This window comes from Dama dama, chromosome X, assembly GCF_033118175.1.
Source record: "Dama dama isolate Ldn47 chromosome X, ASM3311817v1, whole genome shotgun sequence".
Classification (NCBI taxonomy): domain Eukaryota; kingdom Metazoa; phylum Chordata; class Mammalia; order Artiodactyla; family Cervidae; genus Dama; species Dama dama.
The window spans coordinates 11,669,870-11,695,031 of record NC_083714.1 but is presented as its reverse complement, the minus strand read 5'-3'; the positions used below and the strand labels follow the sequence as shown (position 1 = coordinate 11,695,031).

General features: G+C 42.1%; 1 protein-coding gene across 2 annotated transcripts; it reads right to left on the bottom strand.

Annotated features, from left to right (window-relative positions):
- On the bottom strand, nucleotides 1-24,349 carry PRPS1 (phosphoribosyl pyrophosphate synthetase 1). 2 transcript variants are annotated; one of them, XM_061135921.1, is made up of 8 exons: nucleotides 24,076-24,349; nucleotides 11,912-12,095; nucleotides 10,710-10,808; nucleotides 9,582-9,706; nucleotides 6,406-6,579; nucleotides 4,184-4,343; nucleotides 3,476-3,600; nucleotides 1-1,810 (listed from the first exon to the last, which is right to left on the bottom strand). In XM_061135921.1, exons 1-7 carry the CDS (start codon nucleotides 24,195-24,197, stop codon nucleotides 3,508-3,510), a joined length of 957 nt encoding a protein of 318 aa, XP_060991904.1. In that variant the 5' UTR covers nucleotides 24,198-24,349; the 3' UTR covers nucleotides 1-1,810; nucleotides 3,476-3,507. The 2 variants fall into 2 exon arrangements, with proteins under 2 accessions (XP_060991904.1, XP_060991903.1); XM_061135920.1 differs by lacking the exon at nucleotides 1-1,810 and having other exon boundaries at nucleotides 2,503-3,600.
- Between the last annotated feature and the right edge of the window lie 813 nt (nucleotides 24,350-25,162).

The following is a 25,162-nucleotide window of genomic DNA, read 5'->3' as shown; positions in this document are numbered from 1 at the left end:
TAATTGGGAGAATTTGTTTTATTTTTAAACAAGGCGTGTAAGACTTGCAAGAAAAGCCCAAGAGAAAACAGGCCTCAAAATGTGGCAAAAGAAAAAAAAAATGTGGCAAAAGAATAAAGCGGGAGGAAGTCTTTAGCTGTAGCTCTATTTCAATCATGACTGTCAAAGGAACCTGTTTCAGCTCCGGCCTGGTGCACTGGGAAGACCCAGAGGAATCGGGTGGAGAGGGAGGTGGGAGGGGGGATCGGGATTGGGAATACATGTAAATCCATGGCTGATTCATATCAATGTATGACAAAACCCACTGGAAAAAAAAAATAAAAAAATAAAAAAAAAAAAGGAACCTGTTTCAGGCTTCCCTCATGGTCCAGTGGCTAGGACTCCATGCTCCCAATGCAGGGGGCCTGGGTTTGATCCCTGGTCAGGGAACTAGATCCCAGATACCACAACTAAGAGTTCACATGCTACAACTAAAGATCCTGCACACTGCAACAAAGAAGATTCTGCGTGCCACAACTAAAACCCAGCATAGCCAAATCAATAAATTAAAAAACCCGTTTCCTGCATTGGCAGGTGGATTCTTTACCATGGAGCCACCAGGGCAAGCCCCTTTGGGATCCCTAGAGGACTCCAAAGACACAGGGCCCTCCTATAAGGACCTCTTTTGGTCCTTGATGCACAGGTTGCAAAAGGCCTGTGCCTTTTTTCACGGTAATGAAAATGAATCCCTGGCGAAGGCAGGGCAAGGGAAAACCAGACACAGAGACTGGGGCTCAGGGCTGCAGAAGCAAATCATCAGGGCTGAAGAAGCATCCATCTTGAGACTGGAGGTGCAGACTCAGGCCAGGGTAGGGGGCTGGCTCCAATTCCTGACTGCGAACATAAGGGCTATTCTTGAAAACAGGGTACTTACACTTTTAGTGGTCTCCAGTCCAAGTGGCGGGCTCCTCAGGGTGGCAATGCAGAGCTTTCTATCCTGCCCCCACCCTCCACAAGGTGATTTCTTTCTGGAGGTCTCTTCCCCCTCTCCCACAACCAAGAGAGAGATGTCAGGAGGGCAAGTTAATAGGAGAGCTTTTTCTTTAATTTAAACTTTTACGTGATTCTAACCCTCAGGTTAAGGGCTACATACTATTGATGGGCAAGTTAAAAAAACTCCTGAGCAGAAAATGTTTTTATTCCAAATCTGGAAAAGCCCCAACTTGAGATCAAATAAACCTCTGATAAAGACATTAGGTTTGAGAGTTGCCCAGTTCAGCCTTGGTCCAAGTAATCTTTTCTCCAGTTCTAAGGGTAAGTGGAGGTGAGGGCATGTGAAATCAAACCTGGTGATGTCTTTTGCTCAGAAGTAATGACACGGCTATTAAGGCTACAGTTTCTTCTAAACTGTGCTTTCCTTGCAACTCCATTCAGCTTTTGTGCCTCCTCCCTGGCCCCTCCAGGCCTGTTCCTGCTACTGTTCCCCAGTTAAGAATTGCTTGCCATCCAGGACATTTGGGACTCTCTCACTTGAGGAAGAAAGAACAGTCCTGGCAGTACTTCGGGTATGATGCTGGGTGTCACAGGGAATTGAATCTTGACCTCCCCCCAAGCATAGGAATCAAAGATGGGGGCTAAGGGCCTTTCCTGATGGCCTCAAAACCTCATCCTAGGAACTGGATTGCCCAAGAGGGCCCAGAGTATGGGGTCCTGATGTCAAAAAAATTCTGACATAGCAAACCCTGATTCACTGACCCAATACTTCAGGAAATAGCAGAATCAGCAATTTATGGCATCAGTGTTCCATGTCAGCTGGCCCCAGGGCAAAGACCTGAAATGAAAGAGGCCTAAGAGGGTCAGAGGAACACATTTCACAGCTCAATTCAGTTCCCTTTTGAATAACTTTTTCCAAAAGATCATTGTTAATACTCTGATATTCAATATAAAACAAAAACAAAAGCCGAACCAGGCTTCAAAGACAAGGCAGCACCCTTCACAAAGCTCTAGAAGCATTTAGTTTCCCAAAAAGTCATTTGATAATACACACACACACACACACACACACACACACACACACACACAAACACAAAAACCCCTCATGTAACATTCTGGAATGCCTTATAATTAGAAAAGCTGAACTTAAATGCTAAATGTGTGTCAACTACAGATGGAGGGAAGTTTTAACCACATTTGGCAAAATTGGCTCAAAAATGAATAAATTTATAAAAACTACTCTCTTCCTCTAAGAAAAGACCTAATTCCTATCATCAGGATTAAGAACCAGAGATCCAACAGGCATATACAGCCTATAACTCAGGTATAATGCAAAGAATTACACTATATCTAGTTCTCAATTAACCCCAGGCATCTTCAGTTCTTATAACTGAAGAAAAGTGCAGCTGTGTCTATTCTTGGCTTAACCATACAGTTGACAGCTTGGAAACAAAGAAGTAAGAGCCATGATTGGGCAGCCAAGACACCTAAACCAAAGCTTCAGCAGGGAGACCAGTACAGATATAGACCCACAATCAAAGAGATAACTTTATTAGTTTCTTCTACAAGAGACAGTAATATCAACTTTTTTTAAACAGAAATCTCAGGTCATTTGAGAGGCCAAATAGATCCAAAGAAGAAAGATGATAAGCAGTTAAATTAATCAAAAGGCACTAGAACAACACCTAAAACCTACTACCACAGTGGTAGTGGGCTAAGGAAGATTAAGCTACAGCAAAATAATCTCATGTTAATGTTACGGATCATAGGGCAGGAATTGAGTTTGCTTCCCAGAAAACTATGGCACAACGATCACTTGGGACCAAGTGGATATTTGGCCAGGAAAAGAAGATCAGGCCAAATGGAAAGGAATAGGGACAAAACAGAATCCAAGTGACAGAATACAAGCAAAGGGTGATGGATCAGGCTTTTTCCTCCCAAGAATCATTTGCTCTATGGTGGGTTGCTTCCCCTCAGGCTCCTGCCCTAGGGTTTCTCCAGCCTTACAGGGGCTCAGCAACCAGATCTGGGTTCGGGTTGCACCAGGTTCTTGCATAATTTAGTACAGACTTTAGAGAACTTATCACACATTGCGGGGGATGGGGGGGCGCTGAAGCATTCACATGCAAAGTAGTCTGAGCTTCCCCAAACATATCTGGACACTCTACACAAAGCTTTCCAAAGTCCAACATCTTGGAGCAGCTGAATAGTTAAAGCTGCAAGGCTCACAAGATCAAAGAAGCCAGGATGAGACAATACAGGTAGAAAATCCCAGTGGCTAATGTCATTCTGTATTTCTCTAACGTATCGGGTTGGCCAAGAAGTTCATTCAGGTTTTCCCATAAGCTGTTATGGAACAACCCAAATGAACTTTTTGGCCAACACAATAGCAGTAACGCTCATATAACTGATGCGGGATGTAGAAAGCTACACTGCAACAAGCTGGGTCTTCTGCTGGATTTTTCATCAAATACCAAAGAAAAAAACAAGGGGTGGGGCTCACTTTATTTTTGAAAAGCCTCAGGAGTCATTCTATTATAAAGGGACATGGCTGAACAGATAGGAGACAGATTCTCCATTGTGAGTTCTCCTGATGGCTTCCGCGAGGATCATGGAGATGTCAATCACCTAGGAAGGCAAGGGGAGCATCGGGTTAGTATACAGACAGAGATGATTGACTGGTCATTGCAGACACTGATGAGCAGCCCGATGAGGGTCCTTCCTCTTAAGACTGCACTGTGCTGTTTCCCCAAGTAAGCCCACAACCAGCTGCTCTTCATACTCACATTTTAAATATAACCAACCACTTAAGAAAGAGTCAAAATGCTAATGGAGGAAGCACTCTTGACTCACCAAGGTGGTAGTGGGCTGGCATTTAAAAACCAGTTTGAAGGTTTCACATTATGTTTGCAGGGGCTGATAGGCAAGAGTGACACACACAAACGGTAAAGCATGGACCTGATGTGCATCACAAACACTGGGAGAGTCTGTTAAAACACAAAATCCTGGGTTCCATCCTTCAGAGAGTCTGAGGTCAAGCTGTTTGAATTTTTAGACACATGATCCTTCCTTTTGGGTCACAGATCCTGATGGTTAACCCTTGAGAGCAATGGAGGAAATCTTCAGAACCCGCCCAGACACCTAATTCAACACATGTAATCACCTCCTAAATACTCAGGGGAATCTTGTTTTGCAAGTATCTCAGTCTCACCTGTATTTTGGAGCAATGCTTCATCTTATCCTCCTGAGGTATGGTATTGGTGACTACTACTGCTTCAAAGCATGCATTATTAATGCGAGAAATGGCTGGGCCAGAAAAGATTCCATGAGTCAGGATAGCATAAACCCTGGTGGCTCCAGCTGAGAGAAGTCTAGAGGAAAAAGGAGAGTAATTAGGAGTAATTTTACTTGTTACTATAAAATTCAAGTTAGTGAAGAGGACTGTTTTAGTCAGATTGCACTGCCATAACAGAATACCAGACTGGATGACTTAAACTGAATTTTATTTCTCACTTGTTTCTGGAGGTTGGGAAGTCTAAGATCAAGGGGCCAGCAAGGTAGATTTTGTTCTGAGACCTCTTCTCTTGGTTTACTGGTGGCCATCTCGCTATGTGTTTATGTAATCTCTTTGTGTGCACAGATCGAGAGGAGGAATGGGGTTGGGAAGAGCTCTCTGGTGTCTCTTCTTATAAGGACACCAATATCATCATGAGGGCCCCACCCTACCATCATGCCCTCACCTAAACCTAATTACCTCCCAAAGGTCCCATCTCCAAATACCATCACACTGGGGGTTAGGGTTGAATTTTCGGGTGATACAGTTCAGTCAATAACTAATCTGAGGTTTGGATTAGTGTAAAAGGACGGTGGCACAGACAGCTACACTCAACAAAATCTGTCTCTTCTTCTTTCTAGTACACAGCTGGACACTTCCCAGCCTCCCTTGCATAGTTAGGTATGGTCAAGTGACTTAATTCTGGCTATCTAAATGTGGACAGATTCTTATAAAAAACTTCCCATGGATGATCCTCCATGCTCTTTTCCCTTTCTGGCTGGCCACAATGGAAATGTTAAAGATGCAGTGCCATAAGACTGAAAGGGGCAAACTTACCATGAACAGGTAAGTTTACTGTGTTAAGGGAGTTGATCTATTATGACCAATTAGCATTATCTTACTAATATGATAAAAGGAGTTTTATAAATGCATACTCCAGGATCCAAGCCAGGAAATCACTCCGCATACAAGTTTTTTTTCAGCGCGTGCACACACACACACACACACACACACACACACACACACACACACACACACACAGGAGAAGAAAATTGCAGCCCACTCCAGTATTCTTGCCTGGAAAATCCCATGGATAGAAGAGCCTGGCAGGCTACAGCCCATGGGGTTGCAAAAGAGTCAGACACGACTTAGCAACTAAACAACAACATATATATATATGAGATTTTTAAAAATAAGAGAAACAATGCTGTCCATAGTGACTTGGATTATAAGCAGTGGGGAGCCACTTACAGTTTTAAAGGAGGCATGAGGGGAATCTAGTTTTAGGAAGATAAGCCAGTGGGGCAGCAATGTGAAAGATGGACTGGGAGGTAAGAGACTGGTGAATGGCAGCAGAAAACAGGTAAGGTAATTAAGAACAGTGCAGGCAAATGATGAGAAGGAATAAGAATGAAGGAAGTAGCAGCAAAAATGGACAGTCTAGAGGTAAAGCCAAGGTTTTCAGCTTAGATAAAATATAAATATGGGAATATATTTCTGTCTGCTCAGGACTATGGATTTCTTACCTTAACCTGTTTTAAAGAACTATCAAAAGTAGATTACTCAGGGAATTCCCTGGCAGTTTGGTGGTTAGGACTCCATACACTTTCACTGCCAAGAGCACAGGCTCAATCCCTGGTCAGGAAACTGAGATCCCGCAAGCCGCAAAGTATGGTCAAAAAAAAAGTACAATACTCAGAGAGATGAGATATTTTTTTGGAAATACAGTGGTGATAGTTGCACAACATTGTGACTATAATTAATGTCACTGAATTGCACACTTAAAAATGATTAAAATGGGGAATTTCCTGGTGATCCAGTGATTAGGACTGTTTTCACTGCTGTGGGCATGGGTTCAATCCCTGGTCAGAGAACTAAAATACCACAAGCTGCACGACCCTCCCCCAAAAAAGTTAAAATGGCAAATTTCACGTTGTATATAGTCTAGCACAATAACAAGGAAAAATAAAACTAAGAAACTCTAGAGAAAAAAAAGTAAGAATACCCGTCAATTTACATGCATTGCAATTCAAGCCTAGGGTGACAAAACAGTCAGTTAAAATTCCCTAAACTGAGTTCCAAAGGGAACCAGCAGGCTTAGAGCAGTCAGATAGTATTTTTTTCACATCTAACCCCCAGCCCCACCAGTAGGCACTCACTTGTCAGCTGCATGGCAGATTGTACCACAAGTGTCAGCCATGTCATCCACGAGGATGGCCACACGGTCCTTCACATCTCCTACTAGCACCATGCGGTCCACTTCATTGGCCTTCTTCCGTTCTTTGTGAATCAAGGCAAAGTCCACATTCAACCGGTCTGCGATGGAAGTCACTCTGCAACACAGGGTATTCACAGTTAAAACCTCAGTTAAAACCTGTGTGTGTGTGTGTATCTTAAGACAAAGAAAGGAACTAAAGGATGGGCTTATTTTCTAGGTGAGAATACTCCATGAACCTCAACAGGGTTGGAAGAAGGTAACTGTAACTAATTGGCATCACAAATTGGGTTTCATAGACTAATGCCTCCATACTCCAAGATGTAGGCTAATGCCACCCACATCCTAAGAGCAGTTTATGAATTATTAGTCAAACTTAAGATTAAAATTCATTCTGGGTTACAGAAGGAGATAGACAACCCTCACCAGTCCCAGGAAGCAGTATAATGAATGCTAGGGCATGTTCGTTTACTGGACTGGCAGCAGAAGAGGAGAGAGATACAACTTGGTTAACTAATGCCAGGAGTGTAGATGGTTCCATTATGACATGCGGATGTGGTAAGAAGTGAACCTGAATTTGGTGGGAGAGAAACAGTACCCAGCCTGTTCTGTTGTGCCCTCATCACAATCCCCTCAGTGATCCACCAACTGTCAACGTCAACTGTACCTGGATACCAAGCTTGGGAGTTCCTTTAATGACTGCTAGAAAGAAAGTTATACCAATTAAGCAGGCAAACTGGGCATCTTGCTGTACAGACCAAAGGATTTCCAAATCAGAACAGAATTCCTTTTGCTTGAATTACAAGGTAATACAAACCAGACTAGAAGGTGGGATAGAAGACAAATCTGTCTGGTGACAAAGTACCACGTAATCTATCAATCAGCAATCCATTCAGTGTATGACTGTGCTGCCTGTGACATCTGTGGCCACATTTCACCCTGCCATCTTGTTATGTGTGACGAGGCTCTGTGCTTTGGGCTTTGTTTTTTAATGTAGTGCTGATCCAACCAAGTATCATGTCCTATTTCCCTTGTGACTACGCTCACATATCTTGAGTTTGTGCAGAACATGGGAGAACCTATGACCATACAATAGAGAACAGACAAGACTTGGACCACAATCTAGGCAGCATCTGCACCTGATCTAAACGACCCATTTCCTGTGTGCTCTCCATCCCTACTGTGTGGGCACATAACATCAAGAGTTACCATTCTGCTTGGAATGATTACTTAGATGAGGCAAATGCATGATCACTTAGTTCAAGCATCCTAAGCCATCCATACTCAGTGGCCAACAAACTCAGTGACTGACAAAGTAAAGGGCTCAAAAAGAGCCACTCCCTATATCCTTGAGGGAAGAACTACATGCAAGTCACAACTTCACAGGCATTTCTACCTATTCCCCAAACCCTGCCAAGACAGATGTGATAGCCACTCACTTTGAAAAGATTCCATCACTAAAAGAAAATTACAGGACTTCCCTGGTTAAGAATCTGTCTGCCAATGCAGGGGACACAGATTGGATCCCTGGTTCGGGAAGATTCCACATGCCTCAGGGCAGCTAAGCCCGTGCACCACAACTACTGAACCTGTGCTCCACAAGAGAAGCCACCACAACAAGAAGTCCACACAGCACAACTAGCCCCCACTTGCCACAACTAGAGAAAGCCTGAGAGCAGCAATGAAGACCCAGTACAGTAATAAATAAATAAACAATTTAAAAAAGAAAACAGTAAACAAAATTATGGATCAATAAACCATCTACTGAAGGCAGTTTTTCTGTATCCAACTTTGGAAAGAAAATTGTGCTTGATTACTTATTTCAAATGAGACTGTTTTCTAAGTCTCTGTGGAAGATGATCTTCACAAGTCTGACAACCACTGTGAGGGGGATGTGTTTTAGGCTCTGTTTCTAGTATTACAGACGGTAACTAGCAACAACAAGGGACTCGCAAAGCCATGCATCTGGCTGGAGAATAGAACTCAAGCTCTCAGCTTATCAGTTCTGTTGAAGTTCCTGAAATAAAGAGGTCGTTGAGAAATAGTCATTGAAAATTTGAATGGCTTTTGCAAAGATGTGAATTGGCATTTCCTAATCATCTGTGTTTTGTAGCTCGTCATTCTATTTCCCCAACAAGAAGAACATGTGTCACACTTCTGAATACATTACTAACGAGTGAGCCACTAAGGAAATGAAAAGCTCTTAGTCTGTACCACGTGAGCTGAAGCACTGCAACTGGCAATCCCTGGCAATCAGTTTGTTTCGAATGTTCAGCACTTGGCTTAAATAAAATCACCACACTTTCTTTTCCGTCCTGCTTAGTATTCTAATTCAAAAGATCAAAATGGTTTAACCAACAACATTAAGGGGTACGTAAAAGCTTGTGCATGAGTGTTAGGTTGCTTCAGTGTGTCCGACTATTTGCGACCCTCTGGACCGTAGGCTGCCAGGCTCCTCTGTCCACGGGATTCTCCAGGCAAGAATACTAGAGTGGGTTGCCATGCCCTCCTCTGGGTGATCTTCCCGACCCAGGGATTGAACCCATGTCTCCTGCCTTGAAGGCGGATTCTTTACCCCTGAGCCACAGGGGAAGCCCATGTAAAAGCTTACTTGTTCACTATCATCATGGGTTTTGATAGCAAGGGGCATTCATTAGAAAATCAAATCGCCTCCTCCTCCTGATGGATCATAGTGCTGTCACTTACCCTGCAGTGCTGAGTCACTGATGGGTTTTGGTCAAGTCCATGATGCCAGAACTATTTCGTGCCCCTCTGCTGCTATCTTATCTTTTAGGCAGTGACTCAGGCCAGTAAGAGAGTGAATAAAACCATATCCAGCCCATGTCCTAAGCTATCAGAACATCCAAATACTTAAAAACTGTTGCTTCTCAGTATATTGTAATCACCTATACTGAAAAAGAATTGGAGAAAGACTTTATACATATGTAGTCTTTATAGTCTTTTTCAGACCACCTTGCTGTATACTTGAAGCTTAACACTGTAAATCAACTATACTTCAAGAAAAGAAAAACTCAGTTCAACAGCAAAAGATCACTTTCTGACACAACTGTCTGAAAACTTTCCCCAATATGTTGGGAATAATACGAATTTCAACCATACCTCTTTGCTCCTCCAGCATCAGGTGAGACAATTGTGCAGTTCCTCCACTCAGAGATGTTCTCCCTTATCCACTTGAGGACCGCTGGCTCTGCATACAAGTTATCCACTGGGATATCAAAAAAGCCCTGCATAAAGAAAGAACCTGAGTCAGTTTGGCTTGTTTTCCTTCTCTTCCATTTACAAACAATGAACACAAAGAGAATAGTAACTTGCCCAAAGAATACTTTACTGGAACATTCAAACTGATCCAAAAACATGCCCAATATGGCAGACTGTAAAAGCAGACTCCTAGAGTGTGGGTTGTGCAAGAAAGCCCAGCCACAAAGTGAGCCCCCGGCTAACCCACAACTGACCATAGACACGTGAACAAGCTCCGGAGGAAAACAGCCAAGTCCAGCCGAGATGAGAACTGTCCAGCCAAGATGAGAACTCCCCAGCCAGTGTGCAGACCCATGGGGTAATACATACTTACTACCTTCTACCACTCAATATTGGCCTGGCTTGTTAAGAGAGCCAAAGCTAACTGGTAAACCAGTTAGAGATGCTATGGTATATAAACCTAGTGGAAGGCATTTATAATAAATGGTCAGATTAACTAGCAGTCAGGAGATTTGTGTTCTAATACTAGTTGCTACAGATTTGTTGTACTTCACAACTCATCCGTCCCTCTTCTATAAAATGGATATATAATCATCTGGCCTGTATCTCACTGAATTCCCAGAAGCCTCCAAAGATAACGATTTCAAAGTCTCTTTAAAAGTATCAACTATAAGGTAGTATTCTGCTCCCCAAACTCTTTTAATGCTAGAAAGTAGACTCCAATATCTATGCTTCTAAATTTAATGATGACAATGTAAGTGTCAGAGCCAGTATTAAAACTCAGACTGATGCCAAAGCCTACTATGCTCTTCCCAGAATCCCAAACTGTCTCCCTGTACAACCAGCCCACATGACTAAGACCATGAATTATACTTCAGGTGAGGATGTTGAAAATGTCATCAATGTCTAGTTTATTTGAGCTGTACTTGGGCAATTTTTGCTTTCCTGTGGTTTTCAGCATTCAGTCCTCTCTTATCCCATGTCTAATCCCTAATAATCCCTAAGCTAATATTTAGCTCCCAATGGTACCTGAATTTGAGAAGCATGAAGGTCCATGGTGATAATATGATCTGCGCCTGCTACAGAGAGCATATTTGCAACCAGCTTGGCTGAGATCGGAGCCCGGCTCTAAATGGAGGGAAGGAAAGAGAAAAAAAAGCCAATCTGAAAAACAATTCATTTCCGCAAGAAGCATTTATTTATTGTATACCTACTGTGTTTAAGGCACTGTGCTACCAGAAAATTCATAAAAAGTGACACAGCCACTGATTTTCAGTTCATCACAATCTGGCAAAAATAGGAAGTGGAATATCATTTTTCCAAATCAGGATACATACATCAGAAAAAACCTTCCCAACCTGTCACTTTCTTCATGTACATATTTTCAGCCTATTAAAGTCTTTCCAATGCTCAATTATTTAAATTAGGCAGACTATCTACAAATCTTTTTTGAAAGAATTGTATTAAAATCTCTTTTAAGACATACATACTCAAACCTGTGCAACATCTAACATGTCAACATTTAAAGACACATTAAAGGATGGAAAGTATAGTTTTATTTTTTTAATTACACCACTCCCCTTACTCATCCAGAGGCCAAACTTTCAGTAAACTCAACCCCTTTAAATAACAGGTAAACACACCTGACTGCACCATAAAATAACAAGGCCCATGTCCTACACTCTACTCCTTAGGAGCACTGTATTCTATTGAAATAAAAGTATCTGGCCTTCTCCCAGGTATCGTACATATTAATAAAATTTGGGCATCAATTACCATGGACTGGCAAAGTTTTACCTATATGCTTTATCCTCTAATACTCCAAAGAAGGTCAGGTGTGCATGTGTGTATTCATGTAACAGACTTCAAGTTATATAAAGAGGTCACAACTATAACCAAAAGGGTACCAGAGGATCTACCAGTTTAAAAAAATATTCTACTCCATGGGAGCTGGTGCTTAGTCTTACTGATACAATGAAAAAATAGCACTGAGTTAGCCAAAAGTCACATATGTATGACTGGGATAAAACAGACAGACTGCAAATGTATTGCTTTATACAAACCAATCACACCAATTGTTTTGAAAATCAGGTAATGCCTAAGATAAAAAAATAATATCCTCTAAATATACATTTGATAATTAAGGAAGTTTTTTGACTTTGGGCAAGTGCTCCTGCTTCTCCTGATTTAAGAAAAAAAGAATTAAAAAAAAAGAGAGATTCCACTCCTACCTTATCCTTCTTATCCTGCCGGGCATAAGGGAAGCACGGGATGACTGCAGTAACCCGGCTGGCTGAAGCAATCTTGCAGGCATTAATCATAATCAAAAGTTCCATGAGATTATCATTGATTTCACCGCAGCCACTCTGAACAATGTAGACATCCTCTCCACGAACACTTTCTCCGATTTCCACACTATAGGAAAAGGAAAGACAACAAAAACAGATTTTAAAGCACTATACTGTACATCTACAGTAAAGTCTAAAAAACACAGCTTCCCCACTAGTATACTATGAATGGATTACAGGCGATTCCCCTGGAGAAGCCCCTGTACCAGAAACCGGGTACTGCCTGTTTACTCCAGTGTACTATACCAGTTTTTATAGGTGACATGACATGAAAAAATTGGCTAAGGTACTTAGTATTTGGACCATAATTTCAGTAAGCAGGCTGTATCTCATTTCATATGTGTGAATGCAAATTTGATACAGCATCTATGACTGTTATTAATATATAATAAAGGAACCAGAAAGCTCATACAAGGAATGAATCACTACTGTTTTAGAATGATGCCTTCTGCAGAAGACCGTACCACGTCTACCACATTGGCAGTTCACTGAACAAATATTAAATGTTTATATGCCAGTCACTGTTCTAGGTGCCAGGGACACGATGATGGAGAACAGATGTGGTCCTTGCCTTCATTCTATGCTAACTGTACTCTGGTCCAATTAATAACTCTTATTTTAAAGAATTCCATAGAAGTTACTCTAATTATGGAGTAAGGCTATATTTTACTATAAAATGCAAGTTTTAATATTTGTACTTGGATCCTTACCAAGAATAACTTATTAAAAATAATAACCTCAGTGATACCTCAAAGCAACACCATTTCCCCAATTAATCTTGTAGGTGACGCGGGGGATAGAGGAATGTGTGGGTATATGTACATGCGCGCTTGTGTAGGCAAGTAGATCAGAACAGTTAATAACCTGTACTGATGAAGAGGAAAACTGCAACAGGACATAATTCCATTGTCAGAAGCTGATATCAGAGATAATTATTATTTAAAACTTATTTGTTCTCAATCCAAGTAACAGTTGTAAGGATCCTACTTTTTAAAAGAATGGGGTTACTTTATATTATAAAGCAAGAAAAATAAAAGCAAATGGTAAAAATCAAACCAGAAACCAGTTAGAACAGGGATGTTGAAATTCACAGTAGTCCAAACAAAGACGAAAACATATTAGTTTGGGATATCTGGAGATAAAAACCTTCAGGCACTGAAAAATGGGCAAAATGAAACCAAAATAAGCAGAAGGAAGAAATCAGACATAAGAGCAGAAACCAATGAAACAGTAAAACAATAAAGAAAAACCACTGAAACAAAAAGCTCTTGGTGAGGGGGAAATCAATATAATTGATAAACCTCTAGAAAGGCTGACCTAAAACAACTTTACCAGAGAAGCTTACCAAACATTTAAAGAATTAACATGAATGTGGGGGACTTCCCTCATGGTCCAGTGGCTAAGAATCCAAGCCACCAATGCAGGGGGCCCAAGTTAGATCCCCAGTCAGGGAACTAGATCCCACGTGCCCCAACTAAGGCCTGACACAGCCAAATAAATAAATAAATACAAACTGAATTTTGCATAATCTTTTCAAGAAAATAGATGAGAATACTTTGCAACTCATTTTATGAGGCCAGTATTAGCCAGATACCAAAGCCAGACAAAGGCAATATATAAAAAAAGAAAACTGCAGAGGAGGAGGAAGACAAAAACGGGTGTGGTTGTAACAGGACAACAGGAAGGATCCTTGCGATGACAGAATGGTTTTTTTTTTTTTCTTGACTCTATCAATGTCAATATCTTGGTGGTTGCAACAGCCAAGAAAACTACAGTTTGGAAAAACTAGAGTTGGGAACCTTGGGAAAACTGCATAATGGGTACACAGGATCTCTCTGTTATTTCTTACAATTCCATGCTAACCTACAATGACTTCAAAATTCGATTTTAACAAAACATGTATTATTATACCTTGTGTATACTTGAGTAAATTACTACAGCCCTCAGTGAAAGCTGAGGTCATAAAGTACTGGGTTGGCTAAAAAGTTCATTTGGGTTTTTCTGTAACATTCTATGGAAAGAACTTTTTGGCCAGTCCAATATATCTAAAAACAGGCACTTCTGTAATAAGTCAAAAGAAACTAGTCCGATTGTATTAATATTTTCTGAGAAATGAGTTCTAGTTTGAGGTTAACTTGAGAAGTAGCTCATCTGGAAAAATATTTTCTCCCTAGTTTACTAGGCATCAGTCAAACCGTCTTCCTAATTCCTTGAATTCACCCTTTCCCACCTTTGCACACATATTCCCACTATCTGGAATGTTCTTCCTACAACTAACTCATTAATTTCTTAGGTCTCCAATCAAAATATCATTTCTGACCATCTTAATACAAGTGACTTACCTAAGAACCGATAAGATTAAAAATGACTTTAAAAACATCAACAAATTGTACTGTGTGAACCTTATTTGCATACTACTTCAAGTAACTGTTAAAAAAAAAACACATTACTGTTAATTTGTTTTAGGCAAGAAAATGGTATTGTGGTCAATGAAATGTATGCCGGTGATATGACAGAATATCGAGGTTTGCTTCAAAATAATCCAATTATGGGGAATATGGGGAGGGGGAATATTAGATGAAACAAGATTAGCCATGAATTGATAACTGCTGAACCGGGTGATCAATTCTTCAATTCTTCGGCACTCAGCTTTCTTTATAGTCCAACTCTCACAACCATACATGACTACTGGAAAAACCATAGCTTTGACCAAATGGACCTTTCTTGGCAAAGTAATTTCTCTGCTTTTTAATATGCTGTCTAGGTTGGTCATAGCTTTTCTTCCAATGAGCAAGCATCTTTTAATTGCATGGCTGCAGTCACCATCTGCAGTGATTTCGGAGTCCAAGAAAATAAAGTCTCTCACTGTTTCCATTGTTTCCCCATCTATTTTCCATGAAGTGATGGGACCAGATGCCATGATCTTAGTTTTCTGAATGTTGAGTTTTGAGCCAGCTTTTTCATGCTCCTCTTTCACTTTCATCAAGAGGTTCTTTAGTTCTTCACTTTCTGCCATAAGGGTGGTGTCATCTGCATATCTGATTATTGATATTTCTCCCGGCAATCTTGATTCCAACTTGTGCTTCATCCAGCCCAGCATTTCTCATGATGTACTCTGCATATAAGTTAAATAAGCAGGGTGACAACATACAGCCTTGACATACTCCTTTTTCTATTTGGAACCAGTCTGTTGTTCCACGTCCAGTTCTAACTGTTGCTTCTTGACCTGCATACAGATTTCTCAGGCAGGTCAGGTGGTCTGGTATTCCCATCTCTTTAAGAATTCTCCAATTTGTTATGGTGTTGGAGAAGACTCTTGAGAGTCCCTTGGACTGCAAAGAGATCCAACCAGTCCATCTTAAAGCAGATCGGTCCTGGGTGTTCACTGGAAGGACTGATGCTGAAGCTGAAACTCCAATACTTGGGCCACCTGATGCGAAGAACTGGCTTTGGAAAAGACCCTGATGCTGGGAAAGATTGAGGGCAGGAGGAGAAGGGGACAACAGAGGATGAGATGGTTGGATGGCATCACTGACTTGATGGACATGAGTTTGAGTAAGCTCCGGGAGTTGGTGATGGATAGGGAAGCCTGGGGTGCTGCAGTCCATGGGGTCGCAGAGTCAGACACGACTGAGCGACTGAACTGAACTGCACTGGGTGATGGGTGCAAGGCAGGAAGATCATTTATTCTCTCTACTTCTGCATGTATGTTTGAAATGCTCTATAACTGAGTTAAATAAATAAAGTGACTCTCCCCAGTTATTCTCTCATTATCCTGGTTATTCTTTTCAGAACACATCACAATTTCTCATCACCTTATTTTTTATGCACTTGTTTATCTGTCACCCTCACTAGAATGCAAGCCAGCTCCATGAAGGCAGGAACCGGATCTGTCATGCCCAACCGGCCAGTGCCAATAACACAAAGAATGAATGAATGAGTGAATGAATGAATACCACTCAGGATTAGGATGCCCCTTGAATCTGCTCACTTTAAAGCAGAATATGAACCTTCTGCAGGCCTGCTGTTGTGAATTCAGAAGACTGTTGATTGTCCCTCACAAACTAACTCACCTCACACTAGAGGTAAGTGGGCCCAACATGTTTCTTCAAAAGGTTTTGACAGATCTGCTCATCCCTTGAACAGATACTCAGCTGACAGATATTTAATTTGGGGTGGAACTACAACCTGATAAGTTCACCAGGATTCGATGGCTACAAAGAATTTTATGGTGGGATCCTGAAATAGTGATGCCAAGCAACATAATGAGCCAAACATCAATTTTGTGGACCCTGAGACATAGTTGGACAGACATCTATTAATCACCAAGATCAGCCTTAAGAAACAACTAAAGTCGGCTTCCCTGGTGGCTCAGTGGTAAAGAACCCGCCTGCCAATGCAGGAGACTTGAGTTCGATCTGGAAAGACCCCACATGGAGTGGGGCAACTAAGTCCACGCACACAACCATTGAGCCTGTGCTCTAGAGCCCGCAAGCCACAACTATTGTGCCCACGTGCTGAAACTGCTGAAGCTGCAAACCCTAGAGCCCATGCTCTGCCACCGCAATGAGAAGTCTGTGCCCACAACTAGAGCAAAGCCCACACAGCAACGAAGACCCAGCAGTCAAAAATAATAAATTTTAACAATTATTAAAAAAAAAAAAAAAGGCAACTAAAGGGACTTCCCTGGTGGTCCACACTCCCAATGCAGGGAGCCCAGGTTCGATCCCTGGTCAGGGAATTAGATCCTCCATGGCACAACTAAAGATCCCACATGCTGCAAGGAAGATTGAACATCCTGTGTGCCACAACTAAGACCCGGGGCAATCAAATAAATATTTTTAAAAAAGAAAGAAAGAAACAACTAAATCTGTCGGCAATGTCAACTACGCTAATGCCAAAATTGCTTTCGGGAGACGTTGTTCTAAATTCAAATGTGCAGGCAGGAGGGGACCAGAGAAAGCTTCCTGGAAGAACAACTTGCGTGTTGTCCAAAAGTAGGCCCGAGAGCACTTCTGTCCAATAGGGGAGTCACTGGCCTCGTGTGGTTATTGAGCACTTGGATGTGGCTAGTGCAACTGAGGAAGGGAACTGAGATGCGAAGTAATATTAATACCATACCTTTCTGTGAAGACAGTAAAAATTTTTTAAATTGATTACATGTTACCTTAAAAAAAAAAAACCACTCACATGGGTAGAATTCAGTAACACCTTGTGGAGCTAAGACTGCTCTCAAGTTCCTCACTAAGGTGGGCCCAAACAAGAGGCCGATGGAGTTTCAAGGTACTTCCAAATCTCCTTTACTAACACTGCCTGCCTTTTGAAAGGTTCCAGGCTAAGAGTCCCTTCTATGCTTTATGGTGCACAACTCTATGGTGCTGACAAAGTAGTATTTCAAATATCTGAGCAACTTGAAAACTCAAGAAAATTTTAGTCCTGCCCACTGTCATCCCCACTACGTCACCTCCTTGTCCAAGACCAAGCCCTCCACTTCTCTGGGGGAGAATCAAAGTCAGGCACATTGACTGCCCAGAAAAGCAAATTGTATCTTCCATATCTGGTATAGGAAGCCTATGGCTCTTGTTTGAGTCAAGAACACTTTGAGAATCATCTGTGCTCCATTCACTCACCAGTCAGACTGCTGGATTAGGAGCCACGAAAGAGCAGTTTGACAATTGATCTAAGACAGTATACATTGACATTGACATTGAAGTCGCTCAGTCCTGTCTGACTCTTTGTGACCCGATGGACTGTAGCCTACCAGGCTCCTCCGTCCATGGAATTTTCCAGGCAAGAGTACTGGAGTGGGTTGCCATTTCCTTCTCCATAGACAGTATACGGGACAGGCTAATTATCTACTACTCTAAAGCTGTCTTTTTATCAAATAAGGCCAGAAAGCAACATACCTAACACCATGGTGGCTTATCTCTTTTTTACAAATGCCTCCACTATGAAAGTGAATATAAAAAATTGTTTACATTGTTAATTATGTTACTGGGTATCATTATTTAAGGATCCCACCCAAAAAATTCATAGAATTCTGTGTCTGGAAGTAGTATCTAAAGATTTTTATGAAAATAAAAATTACATAATTTACTGTACAAGCCTTTATGCCTTTATCCCTTTGGCTGCCAGGAAGCCAAGGGATACAGTTAAAGTAACACTAAATAAACTTCAGTAATCACTTTATGCCAAATTCTTCACATAGTGACTATAGTCCTTTGTTCTAACAGGCTTCTGTTGTACCTATCTAACTTTTTGTATCTGTGAGTATCATGAAACACTAAATCCTTTCTTGAAAGCAGGCAAGGTATTAATTACAAAATTAAATTTTCACTGCCAACTTGTACCATTTTTGTATTATATCACCTAAGGTTAATCAACCAACAGTGCGGCCATTTCCCAAAGCCAAACTTAGGACTAGCATTTACCCTTCAAGCATAGAAGGATGTTATGACCAGACATGCATTTAATAACTAGAAAAAGTTATTTAACTATATTAAAAATAAAAGTAGCACATGTAAATTAGGACACTGTCCTTGTTTTACTGTATGCAATTCCAATCTCACTAATCAAGACCAATCTTTTCCTCCAGTTAGTACTATGATGTACTTTCATAAAGTCTTTTCAAAAAGCCCACGAACTACACTTAGATTATACAGCTTGGTCAATAAACAGTTCAATGAATCCTCAAAAAACCTTAATATTATTCTTATGCTTTCCTCCAAGTCTCAGAGATAATAAGTTAGGCAGTGATGTATGGCAGAAGAATTTGATGGTGTGCCTGAAAGCTGTTTGCTTTTAAACCAGGTAGGAAGACCTGGTTTAGCAACTGAAAGGTAACACTTCTTGTTCTTTCCCTCTAGCTAATGGCTGCTCCTGCTGCTTAGTTGCTTCAGTCCTGTCCAACTCCATGCAACCCCATAGAAGGCAGCCAGCCCACCAGGCTCCTCCGTCCCCGGGATTCTCCAGGCAAGAATACTGGAGTGGGTTGCCATTTCCTTCTCCAATGCATGCATGCATGCTACATCGCCTCAGTCGTGTCCAACTCTGTGAGACCCTATGGACAGCAGCCCATCAGGCTCCTCCATCCACAGGATTCTCCAGGCAAGAATACTGGAGTGGGTTGCCATTTCCTTCTCCTAGCTAATGGCATGTCCTCCAAATTGGCTTTGGGACAGTGATTCAGCTGTTCTGGGGAGGCCATATGACTAGCTCCATCCATTCCATTTAAACACAAAACAGATAATAAAGTGAATTTTAAAGTGCCTTTTGATTGGTGGTATTTTTAAGAAAATCTCAAGAATTTGATGGGTGCTGGCACATGCAAAACACAGGGGATTAACTATAGGAAAATCCTAGGCAACCAAGGTTAGTCACCCCCCTTTCAGCCTATCTAGAGTAACAAAATAAAACAAAGTTATTTAACAATATTGAAGAGAACTGAGTCCAAACATTCAGTACATATCTTACTGCCTTTTCATACTGTTCATGCGGTTCTCAAGGCAAGAATACTGAAGTGGTTTGCCATTCCCTTCTCCAGTGGACTACATTCTGTCACTGGAAAAGCCCCTGATGCTGGGAAAGATTGAAGGCAGGCGGAGAAGGGGACGACAGAGGATGAGATGGTTGGATGGCATCACCGATTCAATGGACATGAGTCTGAGCAAGCTCCGGGAGTTGGTGATGGACAGGGAAGCCTGGCGTGCTGTAGTCCATGGGGTCGCAAAGAGTTGGACATGACTGAGTGACTGAACTGATTTAGTACATATAATAAGAAAAGAAACAGACCCAGGGGACTTCCCTGGTGGTTCAATGGTTAAGAATCTGCCTTCCAATGTAGGGAGTGCAGGTTAGATCCCTGGTTGGGGAACTAAGATCACATGTGCAGCAAGGCAACTAAGCCCATGCACCAGAACAAAGAGCCTGCATGCTGCAACTAAGACCTGAAGCAGCCAAAATATTTTTGAAAAAGAAAGAAAGAAACAGAATCACATACAAAGAACCAACCAGGGGTTACCAATGAAGAAGGGAAAGGGGGGAAGATAAGGGTAGGAGATTAAGAGTACAAACTACTATGTATAAAGTAAAGCTGAAAGGATATATAGTATAAACAGGGAATATAGCCAACATTTTATAATAACTATAAATGGACTATAACATTTAAAAATTGTTTATCACTTTGTCATACACCTGAAACATTATATAAATATTGCATGTCAACTACACCTCAGGTAAAAAGCTTAATACATTCAGAAGTTCCAAAAGCCAGATAAATACTGTATCAGCAAAAAAATTAAAGAACTTGCCCCAAAAGTGGGCAAGTTACCCTCTGAATCTTAGTTCCTTTATCCATAAAATGGGGATTGTAAGAGTAATTTCTTACAGCAGTGTTGAGGGGATTAAATGTGAAATGTGTATAAAGCACTCAACATAGGAATTAGCACATTTTATGCACTCACTATTTATTATTATTAATATCACCATTACTAATAGCAGAAACTTGTTCAACTTTTTTGGAGATCAATTTGGCAATAAGTATTAAAAAGCCTGAAAAGTAGTGTATACCCTTTAACCTAGTAATTCTAGAGATCCAGGAGTTTTCATATAAAAGCATTAGATCAAAAATTATAAATAATGAACAGGGATTTGGTGATCTAAAATTATAGTAAAATCAAGACAAGACTGTACAGCTATTTAAAACAATGGAGACTAAATATTATGGGCAGAAACTATTCAAAATATAGTGCTGAGTGAAGAAAGCTATAAACAATATGCCATACTTTTCTGAAACAGTATATAAACACACAAACACCTGGAAGGTCATAAACTGAAATGTGAACAGTTTATCTTGCGTGGTAGAATTATTTGGGACATCTTTTATCCTATATTTCCCATATTTTTTGCAGTAACATTTTTTGCAATACCATCACCATCCCTTACCAACACTGAGAATCTGTTAAGACAATGTTCTAAGAATTTTACTCCCATCTCATTTAATCGTCACAAAAAGACTCTAAAAAACATGTATGCTCAGTCATGTCTGACTCTTTGAGACCCCCATGGACTGTAGCCTGCCAGGCTCCTGTGTCCATGGGATTTTCCACGCAAGAATACTGGAGTGGGTTGCTATTTCCCCCTCCAAGGGTTCTTCCCAACCCAGGGATGGAATCTGAGTCTCCTGCATTGGCAGCTGGATTCTCTACCACTGAGCCACCTGGGAAGGCTAAATTTATTATTTTATAGTTTTATAGAGCCATTCCCTTCTCCAGGGGATCTTCCTGACCCAGGGATCAAACCTAGGTCTCTCACATTGCAGGCAGATTCTTTACTGTCTGAGCCACAACAACACTCTGGGTAGATAATATTTTACAGGTGAGATTACTGAGGAAAAGAAAGGCTTAGGATTCAAATCCAGCTTCTCTGATTCCAGAGCCTGAAACTTCAACCTCTCTCATAGCTATTTGTGTGCCATACACCCACATATATGTTATGCATGTTTCTCCTTAAAAACTGGACAGCAGGAACTCCCTGCTGGCACAGTGGTTAAGAGATTCTGCCTGCCAATGCAGGGGACATGGGTTTGATCCCTCCTGGGAAGATTCCACATGCCACGAGGCAACTAAGCCCATGTGCCACAACTACTGAGCCCATGTTCTAGAGCCCGGGAGCTGCAACTACTGAGTCTATGTGCCCCAACTACTGAAGTCCTTCTCTGACAGACCTTCTCAAGACAAGCCACCATAATGAGAAGTCCGTTCACAGCAATGAAGAGTAGCGCACCCCCTCCCCTGCCAACTACTACTCATTGCAAATAGAAGAAGCCCACTCACAGGAAGGAAGACCCAGTGCAACCAAAAATTAATTAATTTAAAAAAACTGGACAACAAAGGATGATCCTGACTTCAGGAGAAAACTACTCAAGAGAGCATCAACCCCTGAGATTGTGCCAAACTGCAGCAAAACAGCCTCATCTGAGGATGGGCTATGCAGTTCACCATCTGATGACCCATAGCACCCACTGTGGGTAGGTGCTATCCTGTCCATGACCTTTAGATCCCAGAGTCAGGGCAGCAATTACCACTTCTGCAGTGCAGAAAAGCCAAAGGCTGGGGGAGGGAGGTGAGGGGAAGCTCCATAGGCAACATATTCGATTATGTTCAATGAAGATTTCCGAACATCCAAGGAGCCAAAAAGCTAATGATTAAGCCAGAAACAAGGCAACCTAACCAGTCAGCAACTTTCCACATTGGGCTTAATCTTATCCAATGCTTCCAAGCATGTTACTGTCTGGTTATTTAAAAATGAAATCAGCCTTTTAGCTCAGGGAAGTAGATTGGGACTCCAGATAATTTTAGAGAAATCAATCAGTAGACCACTAAATTGTTTTCCTCCTCCCCTCTCCCAATTTATCCTCAGGTTGTGATGTGCTGCACTAGGCAGAGGGTGCCCAGGGAAAATAAAGTCTTTGTATTTTTCCTGGAAGCATAGAAAAAAGATTTACTAGTCACAGTTCTCTAGGGAACAACAACAACAAAAAAACCCTCCAAATGAAAATCATTCTGGTCCCCTAGCTATACTGCCACTTGCAAAGTCTGGTCCTGTTTTATTACAGCCCGTGAGTCATAATGGTGTGGTTAAAGCTAAAGACAGCAGCTTCGCCAACCTTTTGACTAAGGTATTGTCTGGTTACAGATGGCATCAGGGCTTACACCATCATTTGCATCACAACCAATGGCATGATGATCAAGCTTCCAGAAGGAAGCTGTCCACTACAGATGAATGCTTTTACCAGTAGGGTCTACAAAGGACAGGGGAAGTTACACTTTGGGAAGAGAAAAGGAAAACAGAAGCACTTAGGAAAAAATGTTCAAGGCAATCTTCACTTATTTAACTGACTCATTAGGTTTGGTGTAACTTTCCCCTTAATAGAGGACTGACTGTGGGTACTGCTCTGATTTGATCAACAAAACAGGGTAACAACAAAACACAGAAAAACACTTATCAGAACCAGAAGATTCTAGATTTAGATGGAAGTGGCACTGAAAGGATTTGGTGACCAAGTTATCTCTAAGATGGCCCCAAGGTTCAGGAGCATGGTGGAAGTGGGGGGAGGGAGCAAGTTTAATCAGCAAAGCAATGAAAAAAAATTCATTGCAATGAACTATGCATTTCCAGCCTTCCACTCCATTATCTTTCTTCTATTATCTTAATATTCAGGGACAAAAATGTTTCTTAAATCCCCCACACAACATTAGAAGTGGGCAAGTTCAGGATAGACTTTGGTACTGAAAAATATGCTTTTGCACTGTTTTACCAACAGCTACGTTTGGGAAGATCAAGGATTCCAGAATTAAGGTTCCCTATTATTTTCTGGATGGCTCAAACCAAGATGCTGGCAATCGGGATGCAGTTAATGCATCATTTTATTCAAGCGACTAGACTTTACTTCGAGTTTAAAGATGTGAAAATTCAACACTTGCCAATCTAAGGAAGTCCTCAGTATTAATTTTGGCGCCCTCAGCACATAATGTCAAGTTTCCTCAACAGGAAATCCGACCAACACGGTTTTGCATTGAAAAGCTGCTTCTCAGACACTAGGAGAAAACACCACGAGGGCTCAGTACGCAGTAGGATCTCCCAGGCGAGCCGGTCTAAGAGCAGAAGAGAACCCAGTCTGGATGGCTCAACAGCTAAGCGGTAAAGCCACGTGTCCCCACCGCGGAGCCTAGGCGTTTTCCCCCTCTAGCCGCTCTAGGAAGCCACCATCCCCGCGTTGGGTCCCCTGGCCCTTGGCTTCAAACACAGTAGCTAAGCCTCCTGCTCCATCTTGACTCCACCCCACCGCACGGTGAGAATGAGCGTGACCCTCCCGCGAGAGGTAAAATAACGGAAACAGCCCGTGAGGCACGCTCGTCACAGAGCTGCCCCTTCCCCCCCAAACCCGGCCCTTTGGAACTCACGTTGTGACCTCACCACCCCCCACCCTCGGTTGCCCTGGCCTCTCCGGCAGGTGAGGCCGGTCGGCGTCCCAACTTCATCCTCACCAGGTCTCCTGGTTGCTGAATTTCTTAGTCACCACCTTGCCCAGTTCCAGGCCCAGGCGGTCGGCAATCTTCTGGGATAGGTCCTGGTGGGAGCTGCCGCTGAAGATTTTGATATTCGGCATCTTGGCCAAGTACCCTAGGCTCTCTTTGCTTAACGATCACTGCTGCTGCCGCCGAGACCCGAACCGAGTCGGCCCAGACACTCAGTACTAAGCACTCGCGTTTCTACTCCGCCATCTTACATTCCCGCCCGGTGCGCGGCTCTAAATTGCCCAGCGCCGGGTAGGCGGAGTCAGCGGGGAAGTTAACACCCATCCCTCTCCGATTGGCTGGGCGCTAGCGGGGGGCGGGTCCTCGTTGTAGTTCCGCCTACCCCCGACTGTCTCGAGGATTGACTGGAGGTCCTGAAGGGGGCGAGGCTAACGAATCGCCCCGCCCCCTGTAGCGAGGCAGTTGGGGAGGGCTGAACGCCTAGAAGCCCGGCTTTGGATGGGGGTGGGGGGATGCTGGTGACGCGTAGGGCCAGATCTTTCCTGAAAGCGGGAAGTCAGCCACGCTTTTTTTTTTTTCCTTCAGCACCTGAAAGTAAGCCTGGCTCTGGTTTACAGTTCCTTTTTCTTTTCTTTTTTACAGTTTCTTTTAAAAATATTTATTTCTCAGGATGGCAGCCACAGTTCATGCAAACATGAGTTTGCATATTTCTGAACATGATTTTTATCTTTTTGTAAGGATGGGGCTGAACTTAAAGCATGATTGCATCACAGACAGACGCCCATAGCACAGGCTCATCCAAAGGGCCAACCGGTAATTTCACTATCCACTTTGCCTGATAGGCTAGTCCCAAGGGGAAAGTGACTGAGGGCGAGCTACCTGAGTCATCCAAAGACACTGCAAGAGAAGTCACATTTCGTTTTTAGCACTGGGACCAAGTAAGTTCAAACAGGTGCTGGCGTATGGATTTCCCACAATATCTGGGTGATAAAGGGTCTGATTTATCTGACCCTTGGAAAGGAAAGAAAGTACTTATAGGACTTCAGATAAAGAGCCTGGAAGGAGTCAGAAAACCTAGTTTTTGGTCCTATCTGCC